General features: G+C 44.4%; 1 protein-coding gene across 2 annotated transcripts; it reads right to left on the reverse strand.

Moving 5' to 3' along the window:
• Window positions 1-6883: 6883 nt before the first annotated feature.
• Window positions 6884-19272, reverse strand: Kpna2 (karyopherin subunit alpha 2). 2 transcript variants are annotated; one of them, NM_053483.2, is given in 11 exon segments: window positions 6884-7231; window positions 7476-7625; window positions 9935-10117; window positions 10542-10775; window positions 10937-11200; window positions 11299-11393; window positions 11749-12017; window positions 12431-12519; window positions 16698-16835; window positions 17418-17497; window positions 19170-19272. In NM_053483.2, coding segments are annotated over 10 exon segments (1590 nt in total). In that variant the 5' UTR covers window positions 17493-17497; window positions 19170-19272; the 3' UTR covers window positions 6884-7138.
• Between the last annotated feature and the right edge of the window lie 5755 nt (window positions 19273-25027).

Here is a 25027-nt window from a genome sequence, read left to right on the forward strand (position 1 = left end):
CAGCGGTCAGGTGTCCGGCCTGGATGGCAACTCAAACGGGATACAAGAGCCAGGCTCTGACGCCCTAAACTCTACTGCCTCCCTGTGGTAATTTTTCTAGTTGCAAGGGAACTTCCAGGCTTTTAAACCTTTTCCTAGACTGAGAATGCACGGCCAGCCTGGGCTACAAGACCCTGCCTCAAAATAGACATAATGCATAAGTAAACAAACAAATAAGTCCCCCGGTGTTTCCTAGTGGCTGACTCTGGCTTAGCCTTGGGCACTTGGAGGGTCACGAAAGCAGCTGTCTCCCGAATCTTTAAACCAGCGTCTCAGGAGGTTGGGGATTTAGCTCAGTGGTAGAGCACTTGCCTAGTAAGCGCGAGACTCTGGGTTCGGTCCCCAGCTGCGAAAAAAAGAATAAAAAAAAAAGAAAAAAAAAAAAACCAGCGTCTCAGCCACGTGTGGGAACCCACACCTGTAATGTCAGCATCTGGGACACTAAGGAGGGAGGTTTACTGTGCTGTCCTGGCAAGACCGGGTTACAGAGAGGGGGTTTACACTCAGCAGCAAACAACAGTAACGCAGGGTTTGTAACCTCCCAGCTGTTGACATTCCTAGGCTGGGCAGCTCTTTACTGAGGGCCGTCGTGTGCTTTATGGATGCTTAGTGGAAGTAAAATGGCCCTGTCTCACATGTGACAACCAAAAAATGTCTCCACACTGTGACAGGTCCCCTGAGGGGAAGGGGATTTCAAAATCTGCCTTTAGAACCAACAATTCAAATAGACTAGGATCTTAGACTTGGTTTTTGTTGTTTTGTTTTTCCTTAAGCCATTACCTGAAAGCTTGCTCTAAAGTTTTGTTGTTTCGAGTACACTGTAGCTGTCTTCAAACACACCAGAAGAGGGCGGTTGTGAGCCACCATGTGGTTGCTGGGATTTGAACTCAGGACCTCTGGGACTGAGCTCAGCCAGTGCCCTTAACCGCTGAGCCATCTCCCCAGCCTTTTTTTTTTTTTTTTTTTTTCTCTCTCCTCTAAAGTTTCAATGACCCAGTTAGAAATGCCAGTCATTTGAGGCCTGCTGGAGGCAATTAATTACACATTGCCTAACTCCATTCTCCCTTGCCTTTGCTTTGGGCCTCCGGCTTCCCATCTGGCCACTATTTGAATAGTTGTGCAGGCTAACCAGTCTATCTCAGAGCTGGCTGCCTTTCAGTAATGGCAGAGAGGACTTACCAGGCTTAATTAACTCGGATTTGTAAGGTTCCCTAGGAAACTCAGAATACAATGGAAGTCCAAGATACCAGGATTTTCCCAGCTACACTCTTAAAAATAACAATCCCTCCAGGTGGTGGTGGTGCATGCCTTTAATCCCGATACTCAGGAGGCAGAAGCAGGTGGATCTCGGTGAGTTCAAGGCCAGCCTGGTTTACAGAGTGAGTTCCAGGCCAGCCAAGACTATAGGGAGAAACCCTGCCTCAAAATTAACAAAGAAACAAACAAATCCCAAATTAAAAGGATGACGGTGCAGAGTGCGTACATGAACAGTTAGGGGCCCTTCTGAACTGCACTTGAGGCCAGAGGCAGAGGCAGACAGAGAGACTGAGATAGCCAATGACAGAGACAGACAGAGAGCACACACACTCCCTTCCAGTTGGCTGGCCTTCCTCCTAGTCTCTGCAGCAGAAAATTATTTAAAGTATTTCCTGAACAGCTGAAGTATGTTAGAAACCTGCTAGCTCTTTCCACATTAGCTCCAGGAAGTGGACGATGAGTAATTTCTTTGCACAAGGCAAGGAAAATGTTTCCCCGTTTTTACCTGAAACGGACAGGCTAGCTTGATTGTCAGTGTGGGACGTACAGAACATACTCTGAAGACTTTTGTGTCGTTGGCTTGGTTTGTGGTTTTGTTTGTTTGTTTGCTTGTTTTGTGGGAGGTTGTGGGGAGAGGGGATAGAGTGTCACAAAGCCCCAGCTGGCTTCAAACTTGCTCTGTAGTCAAGAAGAACCTTGACTCCTGCTCTCGTGTCTCTCCCAGAGACAGAGGCAGGTGGATCTCTGTGAGTTCAAGACCATCCTGGTCCCAAGAGCTCTTTGAGTCGGGTAAAATGAAGTTAACCTCTTCCATTTTAGGCATTCTAGAACATATGACAAGAAGAAACTTCGAGGGCTGGAGAGATGGCTCAGCGGTTAAGAGCACTGACTGTTCTTCCAAAGGTCCTGAGTTCAATTCCCAGCAACCACATGGTGGCTCACAACCATCTATAATGAGATCTGGGGTCATCTTCTGGCCTACAGGCCAGAAGACAGAAAGCTGTATGATGTATACATAATAAATAAATAAATATTTTAAAAATATTTTAAAAAAAAGAAGAAACTTCGAGGCCCCATCCTACAGAGAACACACTCTCTAGAGTTCTTTTTTTTTTTTTTTCCTTTTTTTCGGAGCTGGGGACCGAACCCAGGGCCTTGCACTTGCTAGGCAAGTGCTCTACCGCTGAGCTAAATCCCCAACCCCGTCTAGAGTTCTGTTCTCTCCACGTCTGCCTATATATCTCCTAGTGGATGGGTTCGCAAGCATTGCGCCCTAGCAAATTTGAGTCTCTGAAGCAAAACTGTACCAGGGTGTTTGTTGTTAGGGTCACAAGACTAAGAGCTACCTGGCTGTGAACTTAGATAACAAATTCTCCCAGTATTATAGTACAGCAAAACCAGTAGAGAGCTGGGGAGCAGCTGTTACCTCCAGGGCAAAGCACGGGTCTAGAAAAGCAGGTGCTTCCTCAGGAGAGACAGCTCCTGAGCCAGGCTGGCTCTGCAATCCCTATGTGGTTAGGAAGGAACCCTTTCCACCCCACAGTAGTGCTTGAGTAAACTCTTTTTTAAAAAAATTATACATTTATTTTATGTACATGAGCACTCTAGCTGATGTACACCTGCATGCCAGAAGAGGGCATTGGATTCCATTATAGATGGTCATGAGCCACCATGTGGTTGCTGGGAATTGAACTCAGGACCTCTGGAAGGGCGGCCAGTGAGCTGAGCCATCTCTTCAGCCCATTGGGTAAATGCCCTAGGAGGGGTGCAGGAGCTTCTGAGGGACATGGCTGTCTGGCAGGAGGATAAGGAACCAGACAGTCTCCCCAGGGACCTTCCCACCCGCTGGAACCTGCAGGGAAACTGAGCCTGAAGCCAATTCTTTCTGGGGAAACAGGCAGCCCCAAGTTTTAGAGTTTCATCAAGGTTTCGAATGAATGTCAGGTATCCTCACTATCAAAATGCCTGAGAGTAAGTTCTAAGGGGTTGATTTTGGCTCAGGGGTCCTCTGGTAGGATGCTGGATGACAATGAAAGGGATTGTGTGGCAGAGAAAACTGCTCACCTCATAGCCAGCAAGCAAAGAGAAGAGATCGGGCTCCAAGAAGTTTCCAGACAAATCATCACCAGATTGGACTTGGGTCTATCTCAAGCAACGGTTCTAAGGGTCAGCAAGATAAAGAAAGACTCCATTTATCCAGTCCAGTTGAAGAAGGATTGAACAGTGGTTCAGGAAGACATTGAACTCATCTGGGACAGCCAGGGTCAGTTTGTGAGTAACCTCTGATGACCACTACTCTGGCTTCAGTAAACTCCTGCTGGCCGTGTTATGGCTACAAGCCAAAAGTTGAACTGGTTTCCCCGGCCCCTGCTGGGATTCTTGCAAACCATTCAGACCCGGGGAAAGAATCCTCAGTGCTCAAACTGGTAGCTTCAAATAACTCAATTAAGGAGGCCGCGCTGAACCAGGATTATAGATGGCTCACCTATAATCCCAGCACTTCAGGGTGGGGTTGTAGAGCTCAGGAGAAAAGGACAGGAGGCAGAATAACATTCACCACTTGGGTAAAATACTATTGAGTGTACAAACGATCCAGAGTGTTCAGTGTGTGTTCCAAGGGAGTCAAATTTAGTGTCTCCAGAATACCAAGGAAATCCCTTACCACTGAGTTCCTGTGGGTCTTCCCCAACCCCTGAGCAAGGTTTTTCAGTGTAGCCCTGGCTGTTCTGGAACTCTCTCTGCAGACCAAATGTATAGAAATCCTCCTGCCTCTGCCTCCCAAGTGCTAGGATTAAAGGTGTGTGACACCACCACTGGGCTGTATTTTTTATCTGTGATCGACAAGAAGGGACTTGACAAAGTGACACATACCTGTAAACCCAGAACTTGGAGGCTGAGACAGGGGAATCCTACCTTTGAGGCCAGCCTAACAATAAATAACAGGAAAAACAATAGACTTAGGCTAGTGTGCAAAATATATCAGCCTGGGGGGAGGGTGTCTCTGGAAGAACAGAAGGATGTTCTTACCACTAAAGGGTGGAAACATCTACCAGTCTTAGGTGGTAGCCCTGGATAGCCCAGAACTCATGTAGACCAGGCTGACCTCCAACTCACTGAGATCTGCCTGCCGCTGCCTCGTAAGCACTAGGATTAAAAGCTACCACACCCGGTGAGATATTTGTTTTGCAGCCATAGGTACCCTTACTTAGAGTTGTATTCAACTGCAGAATGTAACCGTAGGCAGACGCAGCAGCCAATCAGCCGTCCACCAAACGGCACCACAGTGCTTCCCAGCTCTGACTTGGGGCACAGCTACCACTGTGAGCTCAGAAGCAATGTAAGAACTCATCAGCTCTTGGTGCATGCAATTCACATACAGTCTTAGGAAATTGTCCCAAATATTTACTAGGAACTAGGGGTTTGCGGACATTGGAATAATACTTTTAAACTATGCCAACAACGTAGCATTTAACACACAAATGCTTGGAACTCAATTGCACCACTGCCCCTCAACGCCCTACTTGATAGGCTGGGTGGTTTTTGTCATTTTAATTTTATTAACAGGTTATAAAAGCTGTCATGCCCTTGATGTTCTTAGAACACTTTTCACTAACACTTCAGGGGGATATTGGGAAGGAAGAGGACATCATGTGGCCAGGTTTTTGTTCATCACAAATTAGGTCAACAACCCAATTTCAAAAGAAGGCCCCGGTAACGATGTGACGCAAAAGCTTTCCAAAATCAGTACACTGGGTTTGGGCGAGCTCGACCAAGGGCAGAGTCTCTGCCTCTCAAGAACACTTAGCCTATCTCTAGAAACAACTCAGCAGTTAAAAGAGCCCTGTTCCTGAAGAGGACCCAGGTTCACTTCCCAGCTCCTACATAGCAGCTCATAACTTTAACTCTAATCAGTAGCATCCCCTCTTTCTCTAAGGGTGCCACAGGCATATGGTCCACAGACATACATACTGACAGGACACCATACACATAAATAATATAAAGCTTTAAAAAAAAAAAAAGTACAAAGGCCAGATTGGCCCTCTTTAATCTTAGCACTTGAGAGGCAGAGGCAGGATGATCAGAGTTTGAGACCATCTTGGTCTATATATTAAGCCCTAAGCCAGCCAGGACTACACAGAGATCTTGTCTCAAAAAACCAAAACTTTACTGGAGATGGCTCAGTGGATGAGAATACTTGTTCTTACAGAAGGACCAGAGTCGGTTCCCAGCACCTCTACCTGGCAGTTCCAGAGGCTCTAACAGCCCTCTTCTGGCCTCTGTAGCGCCAGGCACGCACATGACGTACATGCATAGACTAGGAACCGGTGGCAAAGGCCTGTTTGTGCATAGTAAACCTGCTTTTACACATCGGCACCGATAGGGGTCAGGGCTGTGCCCTGCTTCCCTTAGACCCGTTCTACCATACAGCGTTTGACCCACAGGACCACGAAACAAGAACATGCTTTTTGGACTTCTGAGGAAAGCCCCTAAGAGGAAAGCCCCTAAGAATTTATTCTTTACCACTGAGCCAAATCCCCAACCCAAGAATTTATTCTTATACCAAGCAATGTATAAGAATATCAATGCCTATATCCTATTACCTCACTCTGGAGTCAAGCCTTAACACATCCCTCTGAAGGCATTAACTGCCCACCTTAGAGCAAAAACCTAGGGTCTAGTACATTGTTTCCCCAGATGAGGACTTTTGGACCCAGTAGTCCAGAAGTTAAAGTAAGGGAGAAGAGGGGCAGGGAAAGCAGTCTTAGATTTGTTAAACCCCAACACCTAAGCCTCTTCACAGGAAAAGCCTAGTGCTTCAAGCTCCAAGCAAAGTGCCCTTGGCTTAGGCAGTGTTCCACGTTGGGCACTTGGCTGGAATGAGTTCTCCAGCTCTGGACCCATTCTGGAACTTGTGCTGTAAGCGATCACAAGCATTTGCTCTTCCTTTTCCGCTCAAATGAGCAGAAACGACTGTAGTCCTTCAAAGACCACTGTGCACAAGGTACCACCGAGACTCAGGATTTAAACTGCAACACTGGGAACTCAGGGGAAGGACAGCACACACTAAATGGGGACCCCGGAGAGAAGGCTCAACACTGCCTACTCTCCCAGAGAGCCTAGGTTTGCGTTCTAGCACTCCAACTCCAGTTCCAGGGAACTCGACTCCCTCTTCTGGCCTCAGAGAGCACTATACACGCAGGCAAAACACCCATACACAGAAATGGTTAATTAAGAGATATATACATTTTTGTGAGACTCAAAATTAATACTTATGACAGTAATGCATTCTGTACAGGTTCCTGCAAAGACTTCAGGTCATTTGCCCAGGGTGAACAGGCAAAGCTGAGAGGAGTGAATTCCACTTAGATTCTGGCTGAATGTGTGCTTTCATCAGAACTCATCTAGCCAGAGACAGGCAGTGCTGGCTGCCCAGTGTGGGGATGTGAGGGCCAGCCCAGAGCCAAGTGCTCACCCCATATCCTTGGTGGTGTCAGCCTTACTTTCAAGGGTCTGCAAGCAGGGCCATCCCTCGTCAGCCACCCTTCATTTCCAACAGTAATCTCAAATAAGAAAACAGCAAGGCAGGTAAAGAAGAATGGAACTTAAATCTTTATTTACAGGACACGACAGGGTACGAAATTCCACATAGAAATAAACTCAGAGGACAGCTTCATAGAGTATGTACAGTTTATAACTGTTCAAGTATAGTTTCTTTTGTAAAAAGTGCTACAATAACAAACCACATTTAAAAAGAGTTCTTAGTAGAGAAACAGTAAGACAAATTTATGAGAACACAGCACAGCACAGCACATAGCTAACAACTTTGTGCTTTGGCTGGACATTAGAAGTTAAAGGTCCCGGGAGCTCCATCCTGAACTTGGAAGGCGAAGCCTTCAGAGGTAGTTTCTGGCACCACATTTTGATCTTCCTCTTCCTGGAGATAGTAAAACAAGATATAACCATAAATGTGGTAGCAGAACCCTGTCTCAAAGCTTGCACTGCACTTAGCAGAACAAAACTGGCTGCCAAAGCTTAGCTAATTCATGGGTGCTGGGAGAAGGTTCTGAATGGGTCAAGGCTCAATAATCAAAAGAAACTGACATCTGTGCACCCATCACTGTACAACAGGAGATCAATCATGAAGAGTTAAGGCTCTAGGGTTGGTCTCCGTCACTCACCTCCACTGAGAAGTACTTCTCAATTAGGTTCAACGAGGCCTTGTACACAGACTCGTTCTCATGGCTCTGTAGGGCTTCAATTTTATCCAAGCCTCCACACTCTTCAATCATTATACTGAGTTTTTCTGTCTCACCTAGTTTCTCTGCAGCCTTAAAACAAAACACAATTCAAGTTTATTACCCTAACTCTAATCTATTTTAATAAAATACCCACAAGTGTTAAATATCTATGAGATACAAATACCTTTTCCTATGAAAGGCTTTTTAGTTGTTTTGTGTATTTATTTTGATCTATTTTTGTCTGGTTTTCATTTCTGAGACAGAAATGTATGTAACCCTGGCTGTCCAGTAATTGTCCATGTAGACCAGGCTGGTCTCAAACTCAAGAGATCTGCCTGCTTTTTCCTCATGAGGGATGGGATTAAAGATGTTACCATTACCTACTGCCTGGCTGCTATTTTTGTTTTTTGAGACAGGGTTTCACTATGTAGGAACTATGCGGCCCAGGCTGGCCTCAAACTCCTTTCCACCTCAGTCTCCAAGGACTTCTATAAAGCAGCAGTTTCTAGTTCATTAGTCTGTGATATAAACAGGAAATTATTTTGTAAAAGCACTTCAGACCATCAGAGTGGTCAAGGTGAAGAACTATGCAAAGATGGTTAACTTCCTGACACCGTAAAATTCCTTATCCACCAAAGTTTATCATACTCAAAAACTGCTCAATGGAAATGTGAAATAATTTATTTTAAAAGCAGCAAGAGGATGTTCTCCCTAATCCCAGGGACTGGGAGTTAGAGCCAGGTAAATCTCTAGAAATAGCTCAGCAGTTAAGAGCACTTGTCCTTGCAGAGGACCTGGGTTCAGTTCCCAGAACACACACTGAGAACTACCTAGTACAATTAACTCTCTCACAGACTCAATGTCCTCTCCTTCCTCAACTCCTCAGGCACCAGGCAGGAATATGCATGCAGGTGGTGGGTGCCCTTACATACATACAGGCGTAAGATTCATTAGGAGAAAAACAAAACTCATTATTCTATAAATTACATGAAGTAATATTCCTTCAAAATCCTCAACTAATTTGCTTCAAACAACTTAGGAATTCTGCTGAAGACGGGTAGGAAGCCTGGCCACATATAATAGATTTATACGCAGGGACAGAAACACTACTGTTCCTTACTCTAGACTCAACTTTCTATTTTGTGAAGGATCTTACTCTGTAGTCTAGACTGGCTTGTAACCGTTATGTAGTCCAGATTGGCCTTCAACTCAAGGCAGTCCTCCTACATGCTAGGATTATAGATATGAGCTACCAATTCCAGCTTAGATTCAACTTGTGAAGTTCCAAAATCAGAAATCTACTAGCTGATGAACAGGGCTCACCTACCACTAATTACTATCACAAAATATCACACTTGAACCAAGTAGGGATAGAGCTAGAAAAAAAAGCATATGAGATGTTTAACTCTCAATATGCAAGTGGGACTAGAGCCTAGTAAAGGAGCCAAGGCTCACAGATCCATCTCTGGTAACACACAACAAAAATCAAGCTGTGGGACTAGTGAGGATCTGAGGCAGAGGTAGTACAATCAGAAAGAAGTTCAAGGGCACCTTTAATATATACCGAAGTTCAGGGGTTGGGGATTTAGCTCAGTGGTAGAGCGCTTGCCTAGCAACTGCAAGGCCCTGGGTTCGGTCCCCAGCTCTGAAAAAAGGAAAAAAGAAAAAGAAAAAAATATATATATACCGAAGTTCAAGCCAGCCTAGGCTACTTGACACCCTGTCATTAAAAATAAAATCAATACATACTTTTTCAAGACAGGGTTTCTCTGTGTAGCTGTGCCTGTCCTAGAAGAACAAGGCTAGACTAGAACTCAAGGGATCTGCCCACCTCTGCCTCCAAAGTGCTGGGATTAAAGGATTGTTCCTCCACTGCTCACAAAAAAAAAAAAAAAAAAAAAAAAAAAAAATCCTTAAAGAAAGGGAGCCAGAATAGTAGTGGCTCAGTGGTTAAGAGTTCTTACAGAGGATCTGGGTTTGGGTTTGATAACCAGCATACATATGGTTGCTCACAACCATACACAACTCCAGTTCCCACCCATATATATAAAATAAATACATATAAAAAGAATTGGAGGGGGGCTGGGGATTTAGCTCAGTGGTAGAGCGCTTACCTAGGAAGCACAAGGCCCTGGGTTCGGTCCCCAGCTCCGAAAAAAAGAACAAAAAAAAAAAAAAAAAAAAAAAAAAAAAGAATTGGAGGCTTCAATACAGAGTTTCTCTGTGTATCCCTGGCTGTTCTAGAACAGGCTCTATAGACCAGGCTGGCCTTGAACAAGAGCTTGGCCTGCCTCTGCTTCCCACGGTCTGCATGGCCAGACTAAGAATTTCCTCTTCTGAGTCCTAAATAGTAACCATCAACCTTAAGTTCAAGCAAACATAGTCTTGTTAGGACTTACCTGAAAGATATTTGAAATAGCATCAAGAATAACCTGAATAATTTTGGTATCTTTTGCACTCAAGAGGTTCATCAAGGGTTCTATTATTCCACAATGAACCAGATACACAATCTGTTCAACAGTCCCGCCGCTGGTGTAGTTGGTTATAGCCCATGCGGCTTCCTTCTGTGTCTTAAAGTCTGCCTGGTAAACAAGAAGAAAATGGTTTTAGCCCAGAAGTCCCAATAGCAAGACTCCAAAAGTTAGTGTTCTAAAACACCAAGTCAACTACCTGCGTGCTCTACCCAGTATTAGAAGGTCCTGTACCGTTCACTACCTGAGAAAGGGAGCCCACATCGGTGTCCTTTTAGACTCTTTAATAGTTGTTACGGTTGGTTTTTGAGACAAGGTGCCCTCCCCCATTTTATTGGTTATCTTGATTGACAATTGCTGCTTAGATCAGGTTGGTCTCAAACTCAGGCCTCCTGCCTTTCCCTCACAAGCTCAGGAATTAAAAGCATGGGCCACAATACACAATGTCTAAGACTCTTGATAAGTGTCTAAGACTCTTATCAAGCACAGGCTGTCATAAATGCATTCATCTGGCCAAACTCTGACCTCTCATTACCTTAGAGAGGACACCAACGAGAAATGGGACGAGGCCGTGATTCACCACTTGCTGTATCTGATCCTGGCGCCCGGCGGTAATGTTCGACATTGTCCATGTGGCCTCCTTCTGAATATTAGTTTTGGGGTTTGTCAGCAGGCTGGGAAAGACTGCAAGTGCCCCTGCATCGATCACTTTCTGAGTCTGTTCATCTGTTCCGGTGACAATATTCCCTATGGCTCTCAGTGCCGGCGTCTAAAAGGAAATAAAGGTCGGTGCTGATTAATTACCTTCCAGTGCTGCTAAAAATTCTCCATTCTAAAAAGCTCTGCAACAGTAACAGGCAGTATATATGTCTCAACAGTTATCAACTGGTCATGCCCCTGTACTCAGAAAGCTCATTAACAAAAACCTACCACAATGGGCAGTTCAGTAGCTCCTAAAAGCTTCACAAGTTGGGGAACAACTCCCTTCTTCACAACCATCTCGATGCGCTCATTCGGCCCATCAGTCAGATAGGAAATGGCCCAGCAGGAGTCTGCTAATACTTCTGGATCGTTGTGGTGTAGGAGTCGAACTAGAGTAGGAAGGATCTGCTCAACAGCATCTAAGGGGGGTGCGGGATTCTTGTTCCGACAGAGGTTTGAAAGTGTCCAGGTAAGATTCCGCAAGTAACCACACTGAGAGGAAAGAAAAATTATTGAAAAGGCTTGTCTTTGAACAGATGGGGAAAATAAGAACCAAATATTAAGTGACTATACTTATGGCATTAACTTACTGCCAAGGATGACAGATCAGGAACTGCGAGAAGTGCCAACAGTGGGTCAATTGCACCATGTTTGATAACCAAGTCTCGGAAAACTGAGCCATCACCTGGAACAGAAAGCAAGACTGTCTGAGCATGGTGGTGAACACCTTTATTAATCTCAAGATCTTTCTCTGTGAGTTCCAAACTAGTCTGGTCTATCTCTATCACCAGTGCTACATAAAGACCCTGTCTCAAAAAAAAATAAAAAAAAAAGCAAGATTAATGAACCTACTATCCCAAACATACACGTCTAGTTAGCTACCGAATGCGCTGTCAGACCTGCTCTAACGAAAGTATTTCTCCAGTAGCATTCTTAAATGTCTCTTCCATTCCTAATAAGGGCCTAAAGCAAGTGCAAGCTTGACACAAGTCACCAGGACATTGGACACATTCAGTCCAAAGAATTTTAAGTGCAAGTACCTGCAATGTTTCCAAGAGCCCACACAGCTTGCTCGCTGATGTGAGCATGGGGCGACGCCAAGAGAGAAATAAATGCTGGGATAGCACCTCCATCCACCACAGCTTTGGTCTGTTCGGATGTTCCAGAAGCAATGTTGGTGAGCGCCCAAGCAGATTCAAACTGAATGGGACTACAATCCGTTTTGCCCAAGAAGGACACAAATTTTGGGATCAAACCAGCCCGGATGATGTTGTCTATAGGAGGCTGCTTCTCTCTTGAAAGCAGTTTCCTAAGAGTAAAAAAAAAAAAAAAAAAAAAGATCAAAAGATGAAGTTGATTTTCAAAGTGCCCCAAAAAAGTGTCTAAAATTCTGGTCATAGTTGTAATCTCAACATGGGGAAGGCTGAGACAAAAGGACTGGGTACTTAAAATCAGCCTAGGCTACATGAGATGTTGGTTTAGTGGGTAAAATTGCTTGCCACCAAGCTGACAACCTGAGTTCAATCCCCAGAATTCAAATGGAGAGAACTTCTGCAAGTTTTCCTGATTTACGCACACACGTTTTAAGATAAAGTAAAAAGTCATGAAAACAGAATGTATGAGTTTACTTTATCCACCCCAACTGTTTCTCCAACACACCTCCCTCAGTTTAAAAGGGCTAATTTCTTGGGTTGCCCACACCAGAAGAATCTATAGACTTACCGAGCAGCTTGAGTAGCTTGGAGCTGGCTTTCCAAATTGTTACTGTTTATGCCTTTAACAATGTCCTCAACAGACCAATTTACAGTACCCTTAAAAAAAAAAAAAAAAAGCAGTATTTTTACAAATTATTATTTTTACCAAATACAAATATATTTTATAGCTGCTATGCTGTTGTCAACTTGATACAACTTAGACACCAGGGAAGATAAAATCAACATTAAAAATTGTTTTGGGGGGCTGGAGAGATGGCTCAGTGGTTAAGAACACCCGACTGTTCTTCCAGAGGTCATGAGTTCAATTCCCGGCAACCACATGGTGGCTCACAACCATCTGTAAAGAGATCTGATGCCCTCTTCTGGTGTATCTGAAGACAGCTACAGTGTACTTATATCTAATAAATAAAATAAATCTTTAAAAAAAAAAAAATTGTTTTGGGGGTTGGAGAGATGGCTCAGTGGTTAAGAGCACTGACTGCTCTTCCAGAGGTCATGAGTTCAATTCCCAGCAACCACATGGTGGTTCCCAACCATCTGTAATGAGATCTGGTGCCCTCTTCTTCTGGCCTGCAGTCACATATGCAGGCAGAATGCTGTACATAAAATAAATAAATAAATCTTTAAAAAAAAAGTTGTTTTGGTCAGATTAACCTGTGGTCATGACCTTCATGATATGTGAGACCCAGGAAGGTGGGTCTAGGTGTACAGGAAAGCTAGCGCAGACAAGAGGCAATCATAAAGTAGCAACACTCTGCCCAGTGCCTCATGGTTTCTGCTTGATTTCCTGCCCTGATTTCCCTCATTAGTAAATTATGACCTGAATGTATAAGTCAAATAAACCTTTTCCTGTCACTACACTGCTTTCAGGCAGTTTTTCCACAGTAATAGAAAGCAAACTGGCACACATGCCACTGTAAAGATGCTCTCAGGCTCTTAGTCGGTCACTGAAAGGTAACCTTTACATTTAATCTGCACCACTAAATCCTCATTTATATGTACAACAGTTCTCTAACTTGGTACCATGACACTGGACTCAAGTCAGAACACCCAACTTAACGCTTTTGTCACACCAATAGCTGTGAACCACTTTATGAATGATTTAAGACAATGTCTTGGGTTTTTTGGTTTGTTTGTTTTTGACACAGGATCTCTCTATGTGGCCCTGACTGTCCTGGAGCTCATTACGTAGACCGAGCTAGCCTGAGACTCGGAGAGATCCACTTAACTCTTTCTCCAGAATGGCAGTATTAAAAGCATGTGCCACTATACAGGCCCTGATTTCTTGGGTTTCTATTTAAAATTTATAAATTTCCATGGTACATAATTATATTGTAATCACTATAGAAAGGAGGCTTGCAGCCCTTGAAACAAACTATTATCATTGCTCTTGGTTACTCAGCAGAACTTTAAGCTAAGACCCCATTGCTAAAGACACGTTACACTTGGGCTATAGGCCATGAGAGAGGAAAAAAAAAAAAAAATCAAATTGGAACTGACCGGAAGCTTTTCCTTATTGCTAACTTTTACAGTGTTGGAAGATACTATACAGGCTTCTAGAGGGTAAGGTAACCATTGTACAACTCTAACTGTACATCCTGCCCTGCATAGTGTACCCACTGGCTCAATAGTAACACCAATGTTATGGAGGGAACCCACTGCTTTCTGCTGGTATTTAAAGCCTGCTCCACGGGGGATGTTATGCCTGTTCCCTGCTAAGGGGAAAACCAACTATTTTTGCTAATAACAGACATGGTATATTGCCTTTTAAATATCTCTACCTATTGATTAGTGCAGCTATCTGCCTCACTCAAAGCGATGGTTGGTAGTTAATACAGAAATTCACAGATGGCCAATGAGTGGTAAGAGTTCAGCTGTAAAAGGGACATCTATATCACACACACACACACACACACACACACACACACACACACACACACACACAAGCGCACGCCTCAAGGCTCAGTCAGGAAACATTGTGGAAGGGGAAGTGAAAAAAAAAAAAAAAAGATCCAGATATGGCTCAATTATACTCACTATGACATTTGAGGAACTGTCTTTACCAAATTAGTACGTAGGACATTTCTTGACTGCTAACTAATGTAGGAGGCCCGGGCAGGCAGGAAAGGTAACTGAGATTCAGGTGCAGTGCCACATATCTTTAACCCAAGCACTAGAGAGCTAGCCTGGTCTACACAGTGAGTTCCAGGCCACCAGGATTACCCACTTATGACTGTGAACTGAGCAAGTCAGAGACTAAGCCAATAAGCGATGTTGTTCTTGCCTTGGATTCCTCAGATAATGGACTCTAACCCGTAAATACTTCCTCCACCCAAGTTGGCTTGGCAGTGTTTTTATCACAGAGAAACTTAAATAGACACTCACGTGGGAGATAAAGGCAGTTTAATACTTCACCATGAAAGGGGAAGGGCTCGTAAGGTCCCACTCCTTCCTGGGAACTACTGACAGTTAATGGCAGAGGAAAAGGGTGAACTTCCCAGGGAGGGGTACAGCCACTGACAAGCTATCCATGCTCCAGTAAACAAGCTCCCACCCATTCTCACGCAAGCAACCATCTCTCCAGCCCCCACAGCATACATTCTAAGAAATGTGATTATACAATTTTACTGTAATAAGTTTCAAGTACCTAAGCTCTAAAATATAAGCCTATATAACATTTCCTGGATCACAAATCTATGGAGCATGTTATACTGAATATGGCAGGCCATTCCAACATGGTAGAAAGTAAATGTGTATCCAAAGGGCAAATGTAGAAAAAAAGTACAGTAAAGGATAAAAGTTAAAAGTGGTGGGGTTGGGGATTTAGCTCAGTGGTAGAGCACTTGCCTAGCAAGCGCAAGGCCCTGGGTTCGGTCCCTAGCTCCAAAAAAAAAAAGAAAAAAAAAAAGAAAAAAACAAAACAAAACAGTTATATGAGTGTATTTTAGGGGGCTGGAGAGATGGCTCAGTGGTTAAGAGCACTGACTGCTCTTCCAGAGGTCCTGAGTTCAAATCCCAGCAACCACATGGTGGCTCACAACCATCTGTAATGGGATCTGATGCCCTCTTCTGGTGTGTCTGAACAGCTACAGTGTGCTCATATATAATAAATAAATAAATCTTTAAAAAAAAAAAAAGTGGTAAGTATGGGGGTTGGGGATTTGGCTCAGTGGCGGTCCCCAGCTCCGAAAAAAAGAACAAAAAAAAAAAAAAAAGAAAAAGAAAAAGTGGGGCTGGGGATTTAGCTCAGTGGTAGAGCGCTTACCTAGGAAGCGCAAGGCCCTGGGTTCGGTCCCCAGCTCCGAAAAAAAAAGAACCAAAAAAAAAAAAAAAAAAGTGGTAAGTATAACCAAGCATGGAGAAGTTTCCATGAATGCAGCTTGCAGACTGGAAGTTGCTCTGGGTTAAGTGTCAATGTATAAGTTATATTACACTTTACACTAGTGGTGCTCAACCTGTGGGTCATGGCCCAATTAGGTAGAGCAATCCTTTCTTGGAAGTCACCCAAGACCATCAGAAAGCATGGCTGTTTACATTATGATTACTTTTTAAAAACATTAGTAAATAAACACTTATTGTTTTGTTTAATGTGTCGGCTCTATCACTACAGAAAAGGAATCAGATCCCTTTATAGATGGTCATGAGCCATCATGTAGGTGCTGAGAATTGAACTCAGGATCTTTGTAAAAGCAGCCAGTGTCAACCTCTGAGCCATCTCTCTAGCTCCTGCATTATGATTCTTAACAAGAACAAAATTACAGTTACAAAGTAGCAACTAAGACAATCTAGTGATTGGTCACCACAACATGAGAAACTGTATTAAAGGGTCACAACATTAGTAAGACTAAAAACCACTACTTTATATTGTACAGCATGGCATCATGATTGATTGTATACACCTGAGGCTGACTAAAGTTGAGTTCCAGACCAGGATAGACTATATAGAAAATATGACACCAACCAGGATTATATAGCAAGATACTATCTCAAAAAAATAAAAATGGGAACTAGAGATATAGGTCAATGATAGAATATTTGCCTGTGAAAACACAAGGCCCTGGGTGTGATCCCTACTTAGCATTAAAACAATAAAATAAAAATATTTCTTCAATTGAACTGTCATGTCAAGGAACTTAGCTATTATCCAGAAGTGCAGGGATGTTTGAAGGAAGGGTAGAACTAAAAGAAAACTATCCACTGGAGTGTGGGAAGGAAAGTGTTTCTAAGACATTCATCCACATGGTCTAGATTGACATGAACGCAACTGTGTTCACCTGGTTGTTTCGGTTTTCCTGTAGTGGAGAAGTAGCGTCATCAGGGAATGAGCTGACGTTCCTCCTTTTCAGCATCTGGTCATCTTTTTTAGCTTTCCTAAGTTCCACATTAACCTCTATTCGGCGGCGCCGCATTTCCTGAAGAAAAGAACACCTCGTTTTATCTACTCCATCAGCTTTCACTGCCAAGTGATCTTTTTCCCTTGCCCCCTTCCCTGGTTTCTCTGCGTAGCTCTGGCTGTCCTGTAACTCATTTTGTAGAGTAGTCTGGCCTCAAACTCAGAGATCCACCTGCCTCTGCCTTCTAAGTACAGAGATTAAAGGCATTCACCACCCCACCCAGCTTGGATTTCTTTTTAAATCCCTCAAAGGCCAGCAAGAGAGACGAACTCATCTAATAAAGCACTTGCCACTTGGTCTGAGCCGCCGCTTGGTCTGAGCCATGTACGAGGGAACTAATGTCTGTAAAAGTTGTCCTCTCACCTCTGCATGTGCACTAGCTGCTATGGAACACCCCCCATACACAAAAGTAAATAATAAGTAAATGCAATTTTAAGAGTGTAAACACCTAAGACTAGAGATGACAGTTGGGCACAGAAAAACCCAACTAGCCTGAGTGCAAAGCTCTATAGTCAATTCCAGTACCTCAACAATGTAGTAAATAAACACCTCTCCTTTTCCTTTAAAAGTATAACCAGGAAAGCAACAGAAGGTACTCACTGTACTGTCTTTCCCCTTGTTCTTGAATCTGTTAAGCCGGGCAGCTGTTGAGTTAGCATTCTCATTGGTGGACATGGTTGCTGCAGGAACAAGGAGGAAGGAAAGCTAGTTGAAAGGGAGGGTGAGAATAAGGAGAAAAAAAAAAAAAAGAAAAAAGCATTTAATAACAATACAACAGAAGCTGGGCATTGTAATAGAGGACTTTAATCATAGCACCTGGGAGGCAGAGACAGCCAGATCTCCATGAGTTTGAGGCCAGCCTGGTCTGTAGAGAGTTCCAGGCCAGCTAGGTAGAAAAACCCTATCTTAAAAAGAAACAGACAGAAATACACAATAGTTATAGTCAACTAAATCTCGACTCCATCTCTATACTAGATAAAAAGCAACAAAGACGATGATACACCCACAGCCTGGCAGAGGTGGGCGGATCTGAGCCGGTGGCCAGCCTAACTACTCAGAGAAACCCTGTCTCAAAAAACAAAAAATAAATAAATAAACCCAAGCCCCACAAGTTATCATTATGGCTTTACTAGTAAGTAGTAACCTACTACAAAGGTAACTGAACTGTCAATCAGAATTTAAAGCAATGTGTTTTTTTTCCAGAGCTGGGGACCGAACCCAGGGCCTTACCCACGGCCTTACGCTTGCTAGGCAAGCACTCTACCACTGAGCTAAATCCCCAACCCCTGAAGCAATGTTTTTAAAACATAATTTAAAATTTCCACTAACCACATTTTTATAAGGGTAAAAAGAAACGCATGAAATTAATTTTAAGACTTTTACCCAATATAGCTAAACTATTACCATTTTCAGGATGTCATCTATTCAAAAAAAATTGAGATGTTGTACTTCTTTCGCACACTTCCAAAACCCTATGTGTAGTTTAAGCACACAGGGCATCTCAACTCAGATTAGCGGCTTTTCAAACACTCAATGGCCTTAAGCCTCTGGCCAGCACGGTATTAAGTCAGGGATCTACATTCTAGACTCCATTAGTTAATAGAACACCAAGTGGGAGAACCCTGGCTGCTATATATATAGTTAGTTATCTACGTCCTTAAGGCAGTAAATGCAGCCTTTTCTGCATCATTTTCTGTTGATGGCCAAAACGGATCCATACTAGTATCTCTATCAAGTTACATAAAGAATCGGTTCGTTACCTTCCATAACCATCGCTGTCAGCAGTGACATTAATGCCGCATTTTGCACACACTTCCAGCGAATGCATTCAACCAGGATGATATCAGCTATGTGGTCAGTCACCGTAGCTCAATATATCTAACACAGGTGTGATCCTCACAATGTGACAAGAATCTAAAGTCCCCTGACAATCTGTTAGCTCTACCTGCTTTATGTCCGTCCTCGACCCTGACACAGGTGACTCGGTTCAAGAGCTTAACTGGATGTCTTAACTGCCACCTTCGCCTCCGGCCCAAAGCTGCGTCTCCTCCCCAGGAAGAAGCATCAGGAAAGCGGCTGCATGCCAGGTCCTCTCGACTGCGGCCGCCCTCCGGTCCCCCACGCCGACCCTCGGGGCCGCACCGAACCGAGCCGCACCGCACCCAGGCCTTCGCTCCCCTCCGCAGCGCCCGGCGCTGCCAGCCCTTAAGCCCAGCATGGCGAAACCAACCAGCCCCGAGGCCTGGTCTGAGCGGGGAGGCTCAGCTCCCGCCCGGGCGCGGCCTGCTCCCGCCCTCCGCCGCACAGCCCTCTGTCCGGTCGTTACAGCTCAGGACCGGCCTACGCTCCTACCTGCACAGCCGGTTCAGACTTCCACGAAAGTCGGTGCAGGGCTCTCAAGCTGCGGGTCGGCGGCTGTCGAAACGTCCACTAGCCCTCAGCCCTCAGACTTTGTGCCTCGTGCTGCCGGCCGGCGCGATTTAAATTTCCCGGTGACGCCGCGTTCCGATTGGCTGGTTTGAGCCTAAGCTGTGCGTTCATTGGTAGGTTTGAAAAACACGTTAGGCGGGGGTGGGGGTGGGACGCAGACACAGGACATAGGAAAGAAGGTGGGGGTGGGGCGGTAAGAAGGGAGGCATCGCGAGATGAGGGAGCGGCCCGGCAATCCCAGAGTGCCTTGCACAAGGGGCGACTCCTGCTCTGCGCACATAGCACCTAGTCCTGTTTTTTGTCCCTACTTAGCTAGAACACTGGGCAGTTCCCTGTTTGCTTTCTCTGGGCATGATCTTAAGCAAACACACAGGATTATTATTACACTTGTTATCAAAAAAAAAAAAAAAGCTTAGCTTGCCGTGATTGGCGCAGGTTTTTAATCCCAGCACTAGGGAGGCAGAGGGATTACTGAGTTCAAGGCAAGACTAGTCTATACAGTGAGGCCAGTCAGGGCTACATAGAAAGACTCTGGGGCTGGAGAGATGGCTCAGCGGTTAAGAGCCCTGACTGCTATTCTAGAAGTGCTGAGTTCAATTCCCGGCAACCACATGGTGGCTCATGACCATCTGTAATGGAACCCGATCTTTCAGTGTGTCTGAAGACAATGACAGTGTACCGTGTACTTACATAAAACAAACAAATCTTAAAAAAAAAAAAAGACTGTCTCCAAAATAAATAAATGAATAAATAAAAATAAATACAATAATAAAAGAGCTTACCATAAATATATTAACTATAGAGCTAGGCAAGCGCTCTACCACTGAGCTAAATCCCCAACCCCGATTATTTAATTTTTATTATGGGGAGTGGGATTGAGGCAGGGTCTCACAATAGAGCCCAGGCTAGCCTTGAACCAGTTGCTGAGGAAGCTCAGCGTCTGTTCTGGGATTACAGACATGCCCCACTTTGTCGGCTTGTGTGTTAAATTTTTAGATTACTTGGAAGATAAGAGACAATGGAAACAGCAAATGTAACAAATGACTTACTAATGTCTATTTTCTCCAAACCCTTTATTTTACTTATTTGTGTATTTTGTTTTTTGGGGTTTTTTTTCTTTTTTTTTTTTTTTTCGGAGCTGGGGACCAAACCCAGGGCCTGTGCCTGCTAGGCAAGAGCTCTACCACTGAGCTAAATCCCCAACCCGTGTATTTTTGTTTTTTGTCCTTCCAACGCCCCATATTGGGTTTCTCTGTGTAGCCTTGGCTATCCTGAAACTCACTCTGTAGACCTGGCTGAATTCCACGTACCTTGGAGTGCTGGGACTAAAGGCATGTGCCACCATTGCCCGGCTTCAAACACTTTAAAAACTTCAATAATTCTGAACACAGAATCACAAATCTTTGTCTAGACTTGCCAATTGTTAAATTTTGTCACATTTTTTTATATGTTACGTGTATATAGCGTGCGTACCCGCATGTGCAATAGCCTTTTCTCTAATTTTTTGTTTGTTTCTTTTTTTTTCAAGGCATTTCTCTGTGTAGCCCTGGAACGCCGTCTGTAGACCAGGCTGGCCTCTAACTCACAGATCCAAAAGCCTCTGCCTCCCAAATGCTGGTGTTAAAGGCATTTTCAGTATTAATGGTGTGAGCCACCAAGCCCGTCTTTTTTTTTTTTTCTTTCCTCTTGATAGTTTCAGAATTATCTCTTTAGCTCTAAATATTCCATAGTATATCTGCTGAGAACAAGAAGGCATTGTCAAGATGAACAGTGGTGTCATACACCTTTAATCTCAATGCAAGAAAGGCAGAGGCATTCAGATCTCTGTGCGTTCAAGGCCATCGTGGTCTACAGAGCAAGTCCCAGGAGAACTAGAGCTACACAGAGAAACCCTGTGTGTGTGTGTGTGTGTGTGTGTGTGTGTGTGTGTGTGTGTGTGTGTGTTGGGGGAACGTGGGGTGGCCAAAAAAAAAAAAAAAAAAAAAAAAAGACACTCTCTTATGTAAGCACACTGCAAGCCCTCAAATTAAAGAAAATTTCGACTTCCATTTTATTATCAGTGCATATTCATGTCTGTGGTCTAATTATTATTTTCAAACACCAGAGATGTCTATAAGCATCAGGATCGTGAGCCATTCTTTGTGCGTTTTCTGCAATTTTTCTGGGTCCTATGTAGGCATATAGGAAAGTTGTGGTCGTTTATTTTGTAGAAACAAATGCGAGCGTTATGCTTTGTCTGTTCTCACAGGCACTGGTGCCAATTCTCTTGTGTGGCCGAGAAGTTCACAGGCAGTTGCTCCCAATCTGACCTGCTAAATGCAAGAATGTGGAAGAAATCTATTCTCAACCAATCACTGCCAGGCATTCTCTTGGCTACTGTGAATGGTTCAGGGGCAGAAACATGACCTAAATTCATCCACTTGGGAAGCCTATGTCCTTTGTTCAGTAGTTTGAGGTAGGAACAACTTCTGAAAGGAGACTGAATCTTACAACGCTGAATAAGGAACTTGGAGAAGAACGTTGAGGGCTCTGACCAAACCCACCAATGTATCTCTGAAGTTTATGCTTAGTGATCCGGCGTGTGTGTTATTTAGCAGCATTGTTAAAAACTGAGCTTCCTTCCCCCTGGAGAACAGTGAAGCACTGTGTTCCCCACAAGTATTTCGGCGCTAAGCGTCTACTAATTGTCACAGGATGAAGTCATAAAGTCCTAAGTGATTTGTCCCAGGTTTACAGAGACAACAAATGACAGATGGGAACCGAGCCCACCGTACTAACCCTTGAAAGGAAACTGAAACACAAGAATGTCACAAGTTGCCTTGACAACTAAGGGTGGTTGGACAATTAACCCCACCAATCTAGAGGCAGGGACAAGTGGATCTCTGTGTGTTCCAGGCAAGCCCGAGCTAAACGCTAGCCTCTGTGGAGGGGCCGGAGAGATGGCTCAGCTGTTAGGCATCTAGGCTGCTCTTTCAGAGGGTTCAGCTCTCAGCATCTGCATCAGTGGTTCATAACCACCGCCTGTGACTGCAGCTCCCTCCTTATGCCTGAGGGAACCCGCGTGCCTGTGGCATTCGTGACCCTCCCCCACATAGACAAATAAATAAAAATAAACCTCTTCCCCAAACAAAATACTTTTTTGGATAATTTTGTATATCACACTCCCTTCCCATTCCTCCCACGTCTACCCTCCCACCCTTGGGCCACCACACCTCCCCCCAAAATACACTTAAGTCCAACTTGCGTTACCCAAATACTTACTGGAGCATGGTCAAAGTCCGAGTGAGTGGCCAGCCTGTTAAAGATAAATGAATTCTCCCCCCCCCCTCCAGCCGGAAGTCAACAACTGTGAAGAGTTACAGGTCAGCATCTTTATCACACTTTTTGTTTGGGTTTTTTTGTGTTGTTTGTTTGTGGATTTTTTTTTTTTTTTGTTTAGTTGGGTTTTTTTTTTTTTTTTTGGTCTTTTTGTTTTCTGGGGGCTTTGGGGTTTGTTTTTGTTGTTGTTGTTGTTGTTTTTGCTTTATTTTTTTTATTTTCTTTTTCCTTTTTCTTTTCTTTTCTTTTTTTTTTTTCTCGGAGCTGGGGACCGAACCCAGGGCCTTGCGCTTGCTAGGCAAGCGCTCTACCACTGAGCTAAATCCCCAACCCCCTTTTTTTTTTATTTTCAAGACAGGATTTCTCTGTGTAACTCTGGCTGTCCTAGAACTCACTCTGTAGACCAGGCTGGCCTCAAACTCAGAGATCCACCCGTCTCTGCCTCCCAAGTGCTGGATTAAAGGTGGGCAACACCATGCCTGGCTTTATCAGTGTTTAAGGACACTCTTCAATAGCTTCCTGTCTGAATGGTTTCTTTGGAGGCCTGGGCCGTTGTCACAGAAGCCTGCAATGTTTCTCATTGTCAATTATTAGTGTGCAGTCATGGATACTCCTACAAAAGAAGATTCCTTGCCCACAGCAGCAGGAAGCAGCTCCTGAGACCAGGAACATCAACCTGGTCCTCTGTAGCAGCGCAGACCATAGACATTAACACAGCCTGTGGCACCAGCATAAGGACATTAGCAACTGATGGTTCGAGAAACTACCAACTATAACTCCATCTCCAGGAATTGATGCTCCCTCTGGTGCCCAAGGAACCCTGCATATGTGTGGCATATGTACCCCCATTCCAAACACATAAAACTAAATCTTTTTTATTTTTATTTTAATCACCGATTGGGGCCAGACGGTGGTGGCACACACCTTTGATTCCAGCACTTTGGAGGCAAAGGCTAGTGAATCTCTGAGTCTGAGGCAAGCCTGGTCTACAGATCGATTTCACTGATTGGGCTGGAGAGATGGTTTGGTGGTGAAGGGTACTTATTGCTCTTGGGGAGAACCTGGGTTCACTTCCAGCACCCACTGGCACGAACGTGGCACCAACATACATGTAGGCAAAGCACGCACATGCATAAATAAAAACATCTTTGCTGGAAGCCTGTAATCCCGCTCTCTGCCAAGTTCCAGGTCAACCAGGGCAACACATGAGACCAAGTTTTGTTTTTCTTTTTAAGTTATTATTTAAAAAAAAAAAATAGAGGTTGGGGTGTTTAAAAAAAAAATCAACAAGATACAAGAAAGACATACTTCTACTGCTATTCCCACCCCCCATCCCACCCCCCCCACTTCCCCACCCCCCACTCCACTTTCCCACCCCACCCCACCCCCACCCCAGACCGGGGTTTTCAGTCTGGGTTTCTGTGTGTGGCCTTGGCCGTCCTGGAACTTGTTCTGTAGACCAGGCTGTTTTCGGCTGTCTGCCTCTGTGTCCTGAGTGCTGGGACTAAAGCTGTGCACCACCACCACACTGTCCTGGGAAGGGGTTGAAGGAGTGAGTCACCTCCTCTCCCAACAGTCTTGACACTTGGCATCTGGTCATCAGGATGAATGTCATGTTCCAGACAGTGGAACCCCTGGTCGCCACCACTAATGTGGAGGGCTGGAGATCCACTGATGGATGTGGAAACCAGGGCAGGATATCAGCCTCTCCCACCGACAGGTTGTTGTTGTAAAATTATAATAAAATAAGACTGCCCTTCGCCCCGACTAGATCCGGCCCTGCAGTGCTCTGATAGATATCTTAATCTCAGTCAGCAAAGCCTCTCACCCACTTTGCTTCATCCCATATCCCATTGCCAATGGCCTCTCTCTGAAACTGGCAACAATCTCTCTACCCATCCAGTTCCCAAGCAGGCTGTCACCATGCCAGAAATAGAAATCTCAATTCCGTGGTGGCTTAGTGTCCCAGCCGCCACATACTCTCTTAAACTTAATTAGCCACAAGAAAGAACACACAACACAATAACCTCTGATCCAGTTGACAAGATATAATTGCCCACCTAAACATACAAAGCCCTATGCATATCCATCCCTTAAGAACATTCATAACAGGGGGTTGGGGAGTTAGCTCAGTGGTAGAGCGCTTGCCTAGCAAGCGCAAGGCCCTGGGTTCGGTCCTCAGCTCCGGAAAATAAATAAATAAATAAAAGAATTAAAAAAAAAAAAAAGAACATTCATAACAACCTGTAAAGGGGGCTGGGGATTTAGCTCAGTGGTAGAGCGCTTACCTAGGAAGCGCAAAGCCCTGGGTTCGGTCCCCAGCTCCAAAAAAAAAAAAAAAAACAACCTGTAAAGGTACAGAGTGGAATCTTTTTTTTTTTCTTTTTTTTTTTCTTTTTTTCGGAGCTGGGGACCGAACCCAGGGCCTTGCGCTTGCTAGGCAAGTGCTCTACCACTGACCT

This window comes from Rattus norvegicus, chromosome 10 (assembly GCF_021556685.1).
Source record: "Rattus norvegicus strain SHRSP/BbbUtx chromosome 10, alternate assembly SHRSP_T2T, whole genome shotgun sequence".
Taxonomy (NCBI): Eukaryota; Metazoa; Chordata; class Mammalia; order Rodentia; family Muridae; genus Rattus; species Rattus norvegicus.